Source organism: Alligator sinensis, unplaced genomic scaffold (genome assembly GCF_000455745.1).
Source record: "Alligator sinensis unplaced genomic scaffold, ASM45574v1 scaffold267_1, whole genome shotgun sequence".
NCBI classification, from domain to species: domain Eukaryota; kingdom Metazoa; phylum Chordata; order Crocodylia; family Alligatoridae; genus Alligator; species Alligator sinensis.
In genome coordinates, this window is record NW_005842100.1 from 1,478,863 (window position 1) to 1,490,639 (window position 11,777).

The 11,777-nt window shown below is 43.8% G+C and overlaps 2 protein-coding genes across 5 annotated transcripts in view; both read left to right on the plus strand.

The window, feature by feature from the left end:
* The window catches only part of TCP11L2 (t-complex 11 like 2), a 28,739-nt gene extending 21,117 nt beyond the window's left edge, over positions 1-7,622 (plus strand). For 2 of the 4 annotated variants that reach the window (XM_006024264.3, XM_014520250.2), the window contains exons 10-11: positions 3,515-3,687; positions 4,381-7,622. In XM_006024264.3, coding sequence (XP_006024326.1) covers positions 3,515-3,687; positions 4,381-4,625 — 418 coding nt within the window. In that variant the 3' untranslated portion in view covers positions 4,626-7,622. Of the gene's footprint in view, positions 1-3,514; positions 3,688-4,380 lie in introns of those variants that run through there. The other 2 variants (XR_003094226.1, XM_025204897.1) reach the window with 2 other exon arrangements.
* Positions 7,623-11,537: 3,915 nt separating this feature from the next.
* Positions 11,538-11,777, plus strand: part of POLR3B (RNA polymerase III subunit B) — a 130,693-nt gene continuing 130,453 nt past the window's right edge. The window contains exon 1 of the mRNA XM_025204900.1: positions 11,538-11,555. The gene's annotated coding sequence lies outside the window, so the exon portion shown is untranslated. The remainder of the gene's footprint in view (positions 11,556-11,777) is intronic.

Below are 11,777 nucleotides of genomic sequence, written 5' to 3' on the forward strand. Positions count from 1 at the left end.
GCGCCTGGGGCCACTGATGGCCCTGGCCAGCATGTACAGTATGTGCAGCTTCCTGGCAAGGCTGCTCCCAGTGTGGCTGCAGTTTCCCAGGTACTAGTCAGTAGGGGTGTGCAAAATGGGTCATATTCAATTCGGATTCGTCCCGAATCGGAGACAGTGGTTCGATTTGTTGATTCAAATCACTGTCCCTGATTTGTTTCGGCCGAATCTGAATCTGAAGATTCGATGCTGATTCAGAGTATCAGCAATTTGACCATAGACACAGCTTTAAATGTTTTTTCTACATACTTTGAGGTACCAGGCACCATCTCGTGAACACTGAGATGGTGGGGCGGATAAAGCACCTGACAGGAGCATGGTTCCCCCCTCCTGTGTGCTCATCAGCGAACCCGAAAGTAGACCAGAAGTACTTTCAGTCCACTTCTCCCCATGTGCTCAGCGGCAGATCTGGGTGTCCCCACACCCCCCCAGCTTGGTGATCGGCCACAGGGGGACCCCAGGTGCTCACCCCAGACCCAGGAGACACCAGTCACCAAGCTGGAGGAGTGTGGGGGGCCCCCCAGTGAGCTCCCCGGTGGACCTGGAAGTGGACCAGAACTGCTTCTGATCCACTTCTGGGTCTGCTGCTGAACGCACCGGGGACTCCCGTGGGATGCTCTATCTGCCCCAGCATCAGCATTGATACCTTGAGGTATGTAGAAAAAATGTTTAAAGCTGTCTATGTCCGGATCGCTGAATCTCTCCGAATTGATTCAGAGGGTTCCAATTTGATTTGGAGAGATTAAACGGTCTCTTGATTTGATTTGGATTTGGAGATTCAACCACTGAATCAGGCCAAATCTCCACCATATTGAATCGGGGACCAAAACTTCGCACAGCCCTACTGGTCAGCTCCTGCCTCCAGCAGCTATTCCTCCTCCTCCTGCCCCTGTTACACCACTCTGGTTAGTTAGGAATGTGGGGATGTGTGTTGAACACCATACACCCAGCCGGGGGGGGAGGGCTGTAGCTTGGCAGCTCCTGCTCCAGTGTGCAGGGCTCCAGCTCCAGTTCCTGGCAGTATTCCACCCACTCAGTTGCCCACAGGTGCCTGCCCAGCACTCCAGGTGGGCAGAGTGGATGGAAGGCAGGCTGAAGCTGGAGCCCTGTGTGCTGGGGCTGGAGCCACCTGGCTGTAGCTTCTCCCTTCCCTGCCTAGCTGGGCATTTTCTGCCTGGCACATATCCCCACTGCTTCCATGCATTACCTATCCAGAGTGGCACAGCAAGGGGAGGAGGAGGAACAGCTGGAGGTAGAGAAAACCAAGTAGTACTCAGGTGGCTGTGGCAGCAGCTCTGCCAGGAAGCTGCATGCATGGGCCAGGGCTAGGTTGGTGCTGTCTGTGCATAGGGTGGGAGTACAGCACAGGCATGGGCCAGATGGGGGAGGGATGGACCGTACATGCCAGGGCAAGCTCTGCAAGTGCCTCCTGCCCCCTTCCCCTCACCCCCAGCCAGCTCCAAGACCTAGCGCACAGGCAGCCCCTCCCACATGCACGCACATCCATATGCCCACCCTTTACCTACACCCACATCCCCCCACACCCTATACAAGAGTAAGACTTTATTTTGAGCTATTATATAATTGTCTTTATATACACTATTCAGAGAAACATAAATCGGGACAAACATTATTTTTTGAAATACCATTTTAAAATGTTATAGTAGATGTTTGATTTTTTTTTTTTTTTTTTTTTAAGTATAAGTTTTGTTTTTTAACTTTGTTAAAATGGTATCTTCTGAAAGATTGTGTGTGGCCCTTGACAGCTCACTAAAACTTATTAAGTGGCCCTCCAGTGGAAATAATTGCCCACCCCTAACTTAAATGCATATCAAAAGCCCCCCACCAACTGCTGAATGCGGCCCCCCCACACACTCCCTGTGTGGGTCCTATGTTGTCACCCTCTGATCTAGATAGTCTGTAATATTCATGCAGTCCCTGGCAACTTGGCTGAAGCTGCCACTTCACTACAAATTGTGTGTGTGTGTGTGTGTCTGTGCGCACGCGCGCATGTGCACATGTGTTGAGAGACTGTCCTTAAATTTAATGTGTCTTTAAGGCACTAAACTTAAGACATGATTAACTAGTTAATCATATCTTAAGTTGTTACCCAGTCACGTTAATGCAATTGATGACATGATAAAACAAGGAATAAACCACAAAATAATTATTAAAAAAAAAAAAAGTATAATAACTGTTGCTGGTTCCTATCATGCCATTAACTGAATGTGTGGTCAGGCTGGGAGTCCCAGTTATGGGGTATGCCCCTGCAGCTGGGAGCCTTGTCAGATGATGTGGGTCCCAACCATGCGAGCTTCCTGGTGCAGGGGGAACCTGGGATTGTGATCCTGGGCTCCGGGATCACTGGCAGTTTTGTGTAACTGGATCTGATGCTGGACCCCACATTCATGCCTCCTGCCAAGCATGTGGCATAGCAGGAAGCACAATTGTGGAGATCCCATGTCGGATCCCATTGTACCTTCACTTGCACATCTGCAAGGGGCCTAAGAGACTGAAACAAGTTTCCATTCCCGGTAACTAGGGACCAACTCAAATCACAGAAATCAGAAATCAGGCGATGTCTCTGAAATCCATGGGGGGAAACTTAACTGAAATTACTGGCTCCCCAGTGGAAGCCAGCAGTCCTCACACCTGCTGAAGACCAGCCACGCAGCCCACTGAGTGGGGAGGAGGGCTGCTCGCTTGAAGCAGAGCAGGCAAGATGGCTGCTGCTCCAACCCCTTTCCACTGATTGGTAGAGAGGGCTGCCTGTCATGTGGCCCCACCCCTCTCCGCCAACTAGTGGCAAGGGGCAGGGCCACATGTCAGACAGGCCTTGTAGCCAATCAGTGGCAAACAGCAGGGCTGGATGATGGGCAGCCCTCAACCAATCAGAGACAGGGGGAGGGGCCACTTGGCCCCTTAGCCAATCAGAGATGTGTGTGGAGCAGGGGGGCACCATAATAAGCCCAGGAAGGTGGCCACTGGCCCCACTATCTGCCCACAAAATCAGCCACCTGCCTCCAGGAGTTGGATAGAGCCCTACTGATAACACACACCATCTGAGAACAGTTGTTGTAACAACTGTCAGTCATAGGATAATCTGAACAGTGCATCCAGGTTCTGTTTAAGTATATTTTAAATACTATAGTCCATATCCAGGACAGAGTTTATGCATATGCTTAAAGTCCAGCATGTGAATTAGTTATTTTGAAGCCATTCGAACAAGTAATCTGTTAAAAAAGCTTTTTTGACTTGCATCCCTGCTAATGGGAGTTCTGGTTGTGTCTATCTGTAAAAGCTGGTGAGCAAGTTAGCAAAAATCTTTCTGGGTATCTTCTTTTACTGGAAAAGGTAACTTTCAATTAAAATTACCAAAGAAAAAGTTTTGTGGGAAGCGAGGACAGAGTCAAAATAGCTTTGGAACAAATGTTACAAGTCTGTTAAAACTAAACACTATTTTCTCTTTCTCCAGAACATTCGATTTGAAAGAGTCTTTGAATGGTATTGGTATGCAGATTTGCATTGAAGTAAACAGGTCCCTAACTGAGAGAGACTTCCCCACACTAAATACAGAAATGCAGAATAACCTAGTGGGTCAAATCTGTAGCATCACTCAGGAAGAAAATCCCATCAGCTCCTTGATTGGTTTGTATAACAGAAATTCTCTCATATGCATCTGTGTACATTTTTTTAGGTTTGGTTAATTGCCTGCTCAATTAAAAAATGTGAAAGTTAAACGTTGTCTTTTTTAATAAAAGACAATTACATTATTTTTCTTACCTCAAGTTAGGTACTGAATCAGTTTAAAAAAAAAAAAAGACTTTTTTTTGCTTCTTTAGCTTAGGTGAAGACAATCTTCTGGAAATTTGCAGGTTGGAAACCAAAATTGGAAAGACTTTTCAGAAATATGAGCAGAGTGCTTGCAATGCTTAAGGACATCTCAGAACAAATGAAGAAGTGAATGCTAGGATTTCGGAAAGGATTTTTTTTTTGCAAGGCGGGGGGGAGGGGGGTGGCGTGTTATCCATACCTGGGACACACCAGCTAAGGATCTGTCCTCATAACCCAGGATTAATTTAGTCATCACTTTAGCTTTGCAGTCCACTTGACAATGAGTACTAAAAAGTATGTTGTAACGGTTATTTCCACAGATGGGGGCGAGAAGGAGTGACACTTTTTTTCCTAATTTTTTAGCCTTGGGGATGAGTTAAAGAGGAGATACAGGGCTCTGTGTGTGTTTGTGCGTGCACATACGGCATGTTTTGTAAGGCAGTTATGGCACGACTTCAGGTATTCATGTCTATATTTTATGTTGTGAACGTGCTTATCTTTTTTCAGATAAACGAATTCAGCTGTACCTGAAGAGCTTACTTACTCTTCCTGTTCCTCACAAATGTATGCCTACTATGCCAGGAGGCCTTTCTGTGATTCAAGCAGAGATCGAGTCTATTGGATCCCAGTACACAAACATTGTAAACTTTAATAAGCAAGTATATGGGCCATTCTATGCAAATATTCTCCGAAAGTTGCTTTTCTGTGAAGCACCAATGGGAAAAGTAGAAACTGAAGCATCTACTAATTGAAAAATACTCTGACTTGATATGGTAACCAATCACTTTCCCTTCGCCGTATTTATAATAAAGATATTGTGACCTCTCTCTTGCCTCAGTGCACATAACTGGTGCTGGTGACTTTTAAGGAGAGATGTATATCAAAAGGAGAACAAAATCCTGTTAGGTGTACGCAGGTAAAGTTTTTCCAAATTCATTGGAAATTAATTTGATACATATATATATTTTAATAGACTGCATCTATTTGTAATAGATTGTAACATTTATTGTACCAACTATCATCAATTTCATCTTCCAAAACAAACCTTTTTTGACTTTCAGTGTAGAGGATTTGACCGAGTGGGGGACTGGGGAGGGTGGTTTTCTTTGCTACTATTGGTGTAATTGACAGGATTCTTAATAGTGTGTTTTTGTTTTGTTTTGGGGTTTTTGTTTTGTTTTTAAAAACAATATGTTACATGTACTGGTGCAATTATGAGATGACACAGTACACATTTGAGCTACAAATGTACTTTCATTGCTTTATTACTTATGGCACACTATGCAGATGAATATGAATCAGTTCTTGAAAACACTGAGATAAGAGAACATGGTGTAACTGAACTTGCAACAAAATAATTTGCATCGGGCTAAATCTTGGTACTGTTACAGTTCTTAAGATGAGAATTTGGCTTACTTTTGCTTTCAGAAATGCCGGTATTACTATAAGCTGCTTTAATGTAGCAGTTACACAAAGTCCATACTATTTCTGTAAAAGGAAAACATTCAGAATTTGTCAACTATAATCTAGGCATTAAAGGTAAAGGCCTTGCAAAAATATTTTTGCATGTGATTTTTAGCAACATTTTGTTGTCTAATAAAGGCTAATATTGTCCTTTATTTTAAACAGGTGGAGGCCTAACTTAGTTTTGATGTTTTGTATAGGACCTCAGCCTTCGTTATGGGGTGCTAAGTACCTGTGAGTTGGGGGCCTTACAAGCTTCTGACCTCAAGTGTTTTTAAGTATACAAGTTGTTGGAGTTCAGTAGAACAACTTAAAGCAGCTGGATAAGTGTTGTGCTGGATTGGGTCATACATTTTCAAAAAAGTTTGGTTTTTGTTTTTTTGTTTGGAGTACTTCAGGTTTTAGATCTTGAATGAGGAATCCAAAATTGCCTGTCACTTATAAAAACTTAAACCAGAAGTGACTAACATTGCTGTTTTTAGATTAATCCCACAGCCTGCCAGCAGACATAATCAAAAGACTACTTGAAACAATGGAAATACTTCTATTGTTGCAAATGGACTTCAAGACCTATCCCAATGCATAACTTCCATTGAAGACCATAGGTGTCTTGTATGAAGGAATTAAATAGGATTGAAACCTGTGGTGTAGGAGTGTCTAAAAGTTTAGATATTGCAAATATATTTTAAATATTATTTCAAATGTATTGGATATAGTAATGCTTAAATGTTTAGTGTAAAATGGTCTTTAGCAGATTGAATCATAGCTAACTCAATAATATATCATTACAGGATTTATAATGTATAGTATTTTAAACTTTACATAGTATATTGGTCCCCTTTTTTAAATGTAAAAAAATTAGAAACTTTCAGCTGGTACAAACTTTTAGTTTTTTTTGTGTTTTTACTGTTTTATTGTGCAACAATATATTGTCACTTAAAATCTTTGCCCATGTGCTATGCGCACAGATTTTTATAGTACATCTTGTATGTCTGTCATGAAAGTTGAAAAATGACTGGGCATTAATAGCACTGTGGTTATATAGTCAAATCAGCTTTTAAAAAAATTATGTAAATTCTTTTTACCAAGAAAATTGTATGTTAGAGAGGTGTTTCTCAAACTGAGGCTTCCCTTCCCACAAAAGACAAAGCAGGAACTTTACATCCCTCTTCTTCCTTGAAGTATACATGTAGGTTAAAGTAAGAGCAGAAGTGCTGAAAACAGCCTTTTTAAAAAGAGATGCCTCCCGCACTTGCCTTCAGCTGTATGCCTTGTCCAAGATGTTGCACAAAATAGATAAGCATATAATTTAGGGAAATCTATTGATGAAAGTTTGAGAAACCTGAAATTTGAAAGGAGCCCTGAAGAAATATGCATCTAAACTTAAGATTTGGAGGTCAAAAAGGCAGGAGGAGGAGGGAAATATACCAAGCATCAGATGCTCTATGGTAACTTCTCACATACCTGCTCTTACCTATGGCAAATGAAAGCTAAACCATAGGAAGAAACATGCATACAGGGAGCTGTTGCATGGTAAATTCTAGGCTGTTTTTACTGCCTGGGAACTAGTTCATGTGTCCATAGCCTTTGAGTGCAACAAGCATGCCAGTGAAGTAACATATAATTGTCTTGATGAATGAGACTTAACTATGTAATTCACAAGCTTTAAGAGAAGAATGAATACTGAAAAAGTTAATGAGGAATTCTAAATTTAGGAAATCAAACAGGATATTTATTATAAACTATTTTAAAGTTGACCTTTGGTCCTAAAGAAAACTATAAATATTTATAAGAGGCAATTTTTTATCATAGTATTTTCTTACTAACTTTTCTAGTGTAAATAAGAAAAATCTCTTGTGGCAATATCAGTTGAAATATGTTTCAAACTACGTACAGGATTCTAAACTACCTGGGGAAACGTTTGCACTGTAACTTCCACTATACAATGAGGATTGACTAAACATTTTTGTAACCACTGAAGTGATTTGAAAGGGGCATTTTTATAGCATGGCATAAGTTAAAGCAAATACTTCATGTATTGTAATTATTGGTGTTTAATACTTTGGATATGGACCTCACATCTGACCTTTCATCTGTTGCGTGCCATTTTTGCTAACATGGCTTAATTATATTTGCTTCCACTCTGAATTTGTCTTGGTGAAAATAAGACAAATGTTATGTAACAGCTTTATTAAATGAAACAAATATTTGTAAGATTTTTGTATGCATTAAATTCTGTTTGTGCTAGCACTTTTGTGAGCAGTCATTCATGCACACTGTTTCTGTTAAATGTCTGAGAAATTGATTACAAAACTCTTCTTCCCCCACCCATGTCCCTCCCAGTATAGAGAACGCATGCTGATGCATGTGAAGGAAAAGGATAAACCCAAAAATGAAGTCTACAATTAAGAAAACAGCTGTTGTTTTGAAATTGTTTATCTTGGTGGAGGAGTGTTGGCAGCAGAACAAATGTGTTGGTTGGTTTTTTGTTTGTTTGTGTTTTATCTATTTTATTCCTTGGTCTATTTTGATTTAATGAAGTTCATGGTTTTGAAACGAGCCTTAAATAATTTACACAAACCTCACGACAAAATAACATCTGATGAAGTGATAGCTCAGAACTTCCACAAAACCCAGAAAATTTGCATTTTGTTCAAAACCATTTTGGTCACGTAGCAGACATGAATGCAATTGTGTCAGCCTCATAAGTGAAGGCTTGTGTTGTCTTTTAATTTACAAGGCTGATTCCTATTTCCTATTCCCATTATTAATATCAAAAACAAAAGGGAGCTAGTGCTAGACCTAAAACTATTCAAGACATATTAAGATGTCCAGGGGATGAAAGATCTCCTTACTAAATTGGACTGATATTTTTTTAATAAGAGCTATAACCAATGGTAGAGAAAAATGGATATTGGGTGAATGTAGCATTTCTTGTGCTACACCAAGAACATCTAGTAAAACTGAGAGGCTGCATATTCAAAGTGACTTTTACCTATGCATAATAAATGCTTGGGACTTATTGCCACTAGATTCTGAGTCCAAGGCCTGGACCTACAAATCTGTTTAGGTGCCCAACTCCCAGTGACATGTAATTTCTAATACAGGCATGTTCTGGGAGACTGTCCCTATCCTTGAGAAGGGCTTATTGCCTTCAACTGGTTGTTAGGCTCAATCATGGCAGAAGTTGTACGGTACTAACAGGCTAAATCCATGCAAATTCTTTATTTTAATAATGCCAATACTACCCCTTTTAAATATGATAGACCTAGGGGAAACCTAGCACAGCAACCTGGAGCTAGGCCACTAAGGAAGGGTGACAGTGGGAATTATATGCTTAACTGCTGTTGTGGCTAGTCCTGAGTTCGTAGGTTTCAAAGAAGGATTGCACTTTTATATAGACTATAACGGGTGGGTAAAATATGGCCCGTGGGCCAGATTCAGCCTGCCAGGCTGTTCTATCCGGCCCAAGGGGCCCCCCCAAAATTTAGAAAACTAGTATGTACCCCTGGCTGCCTGTCAAAATGACAAGGTGAAAGCAGTAGCAGGACCTAGGAGCCGCTGCAGCAGCAAAGCCCGCCCAGCTCTGCTCTTCCCCCTTCCTCCCCCCGCACCCTGGCCCCAACTAGAAGCATCTGCCTAGCAGAGCCTTCTGGCTTGGCAGCCCTGGGGCTGTTCCCTCATCCTGGTGCAACTTAGCTAGGATGTGGCAGGAAGGGGAGAACTGCCAGCAATTGCCCAAGTTCGTGGAGCTAGGCCAGCTGTTGCAACCTGCAGTCCCGGTGGTGGAACTGGGAACCATGTGCTGGACTGGCCAGTGGCTGGGCGCGCGAGCAGGGAAAAGTGGCAGCGGCATGCAGGGAAATGGCAGTTGCAGTAGCGGCAGATGGGGAGAGTGGCAGTGTGCGGGAGTGCAGTGACAGATGGGTGGCAGTGCAGGGTCTGCACTGGTGCCCTGGGGCTAGAGCCAGTGGGGACTTGGGGTTGGGTGGTAGGAGTGGGGGGCCTGGGCTGGCTCTCCCTGTTGGCGCCGCCTAGCCCAGCTCCATAGAGTTCCTGCCAACCTGCACCCCATGCTTCTGCTGCCCTTCCCTGGGCCCCTGCCAGCCCTGGCACCGGGGCACTGGTTTGGGCTCCACACTCCTGCTTGGCTGTTGCTGCGCCCCTGCCTGCAACTGCTGCTTCTCCCACCACTCTGCCTGTCTGCTGGCTGCTTTGGCACCACGTGGTTCCTGGCTGCATTGTTGGACCACAGGACACAGCAGGAGCGGGCCTAGCCTGGCCCCCACAGTTCCCGGCTGGCTCTGCAGTACCAGCTGGGCTGGGCTGGCTCCTGCTGTGTTCTGCAGATTTGGCCGTGCAACTGGGAACCACGTGGTGTTGGAGCAGCCGGTGGTGGGGGAGCAGGAGCAGCAATAGCAGGGAGTTAGGGAAGTAATGGGAGAAAGGCAGCAGGGGTGGGGGAGGGTGTGGGGAAGTGGCTGTGACTGGGCGGGCAGGAGTACAAGGCCCGTGCTTGTGCCCCGGGGCCAGGGGCGGTGGGAGTGCTGAGCCCAGCCTGGTAGGAGCACTGGTAGGGCCTTCACCTGCCAGGGGCCCCGAGGCCTCATGGCTTGCTCAGCCCCCCCCCACACCTACCCACCCCCACAAACCCCATGCACATACAGCCTCCCACAAACCTATACTACTCAATATACAAGGGTAAGACTTAATTTTAAGCTATTATACTATCACTTCTATGTACACTACACAAACACAAGTAAATCAGGACAAAATATTTTTTTAATCAAATTAATGTTTGACTTTTAGAATATAATTTGGTATTTTTCTGGTTCCAAGATGGCACCCCCCCTTCCCAAAAGGAGTATTTCTGGGGGAAAGGGGAGGGACTTCTGGTGGCAAAGGTCAGGGATTAGGGGGTGGGACTTCCAGTCCCAAAATGGTGACCAAGGGGGCAGGGCACCTGTCAAGGGGTGGGGCTGTCTATGCAGGCCTTGACAGCTTGCCAAAACTGTAAGGAGCCCTCCAGCCAAGTAATTGCACACCCCTGAATTATAAGAACAATTATAGGTAAATAAAGTTGATTAAAACATTGGGGCATAAATCCTCATCCTTCAGAGTACCGGGTGAAGCAATAACTGCACGAAGTTAAGAAGAAACTCCTCCTTGTCCATTCAATAGATTATGATAGGTTTTCATTATGGGTGGTTGTTTTTTTGTTTCCTTTGTACTTGGTGCTGGCCATTAACAGCCACCAGACATGTTTCCAAAGTAATGAACCAGTGACTTAATGGTACGGCTGCCGCTGTAGAAGTGCGAAGTGTGGTTATTAATTCTGCCTCCCATTCCTTTATGACAAGTAGGGTGCTTTATGTAAAAAAAAAAAAAAAAAAAAAAAAGTCTCCAGCCTGTTCCTAACAGTTAAGTGGTACTTAATTATTAAGCACAAACTTTAATATAAATGGAGCACTAAGATTTTATTGTGAATCTTGCTACCTTTAAACTGCCACTTGAATCACCTGAAAAGCCCCCTCCCTGCAGAAAGAGGGAGGGTCACTAGTTTGCATGTGCTCTGAGGTTTCCTTTTGACACTCCTGGCTCTACCTGTGCAGCTGATACTCATTCCTCTCTGCTCCCATCTCCCCAGTTCCAGTGTAAGGAGTGACCTAGAAACCACTATTCAAAGATGAAGCAGAAGAGAATGTTATGTGATGAATGCCCATCTGCAATGATAAGGAGGAGACAGTCTTAGATAAAGGGGGCTTGAAAACAAAATAAGAAACAGAGTACTGGGTTATAGGGCTCATTAAAATACTAAAAATCACGCCCCTAGGTGGGGAAAAAGTATGCTAATGAAACATACATGTATGTAAATGAGATACCTGGCTAAAACACAGGTATAGAGACATGCTCAGTAAAGAACTCCTTGCGTCACTCCTTTATAACCAATCAGCAAACAAGGATGCTTATGAAGGTTCAAAAACTCCTGTATAAAAGATGCTTAGAAATAGTAACTGGTGTGCTTGTTACGTGAAATTATTCCGCTCGCACCTTTTATTGCTAGCAATAAACCTTCTTTGTACTTTCACCCCTGGTATCTTTATTGGCCTTTGCATACCGGGCACGATCCCAGACTTGAGCTGGGGCACAACACCAGTGGTGGGATCTTGAGGAGGCTCCAGAGCTGCAGCCTTCGCTGAGGACAGGGTGGCCCACAAGTACTCAGAAACTTTCGGTTCTACCTCTACCACAAATATCCTGGGCAAATCCCCCGCTCCTATTTACGTGCGATGGTAGGGGTGGCACAGGTAGCCTGGGTGTGTAGCATGTAGCACAGTGGAGGGCAGAGGAGGAAGCAGAAAGCTAAGCAGCAAATCAGGCAGGGAGCAGGAGTTTGGGCAGAAAGGAAGAGTAGAGAAGGGAGGCAATGTTTGTAGGGG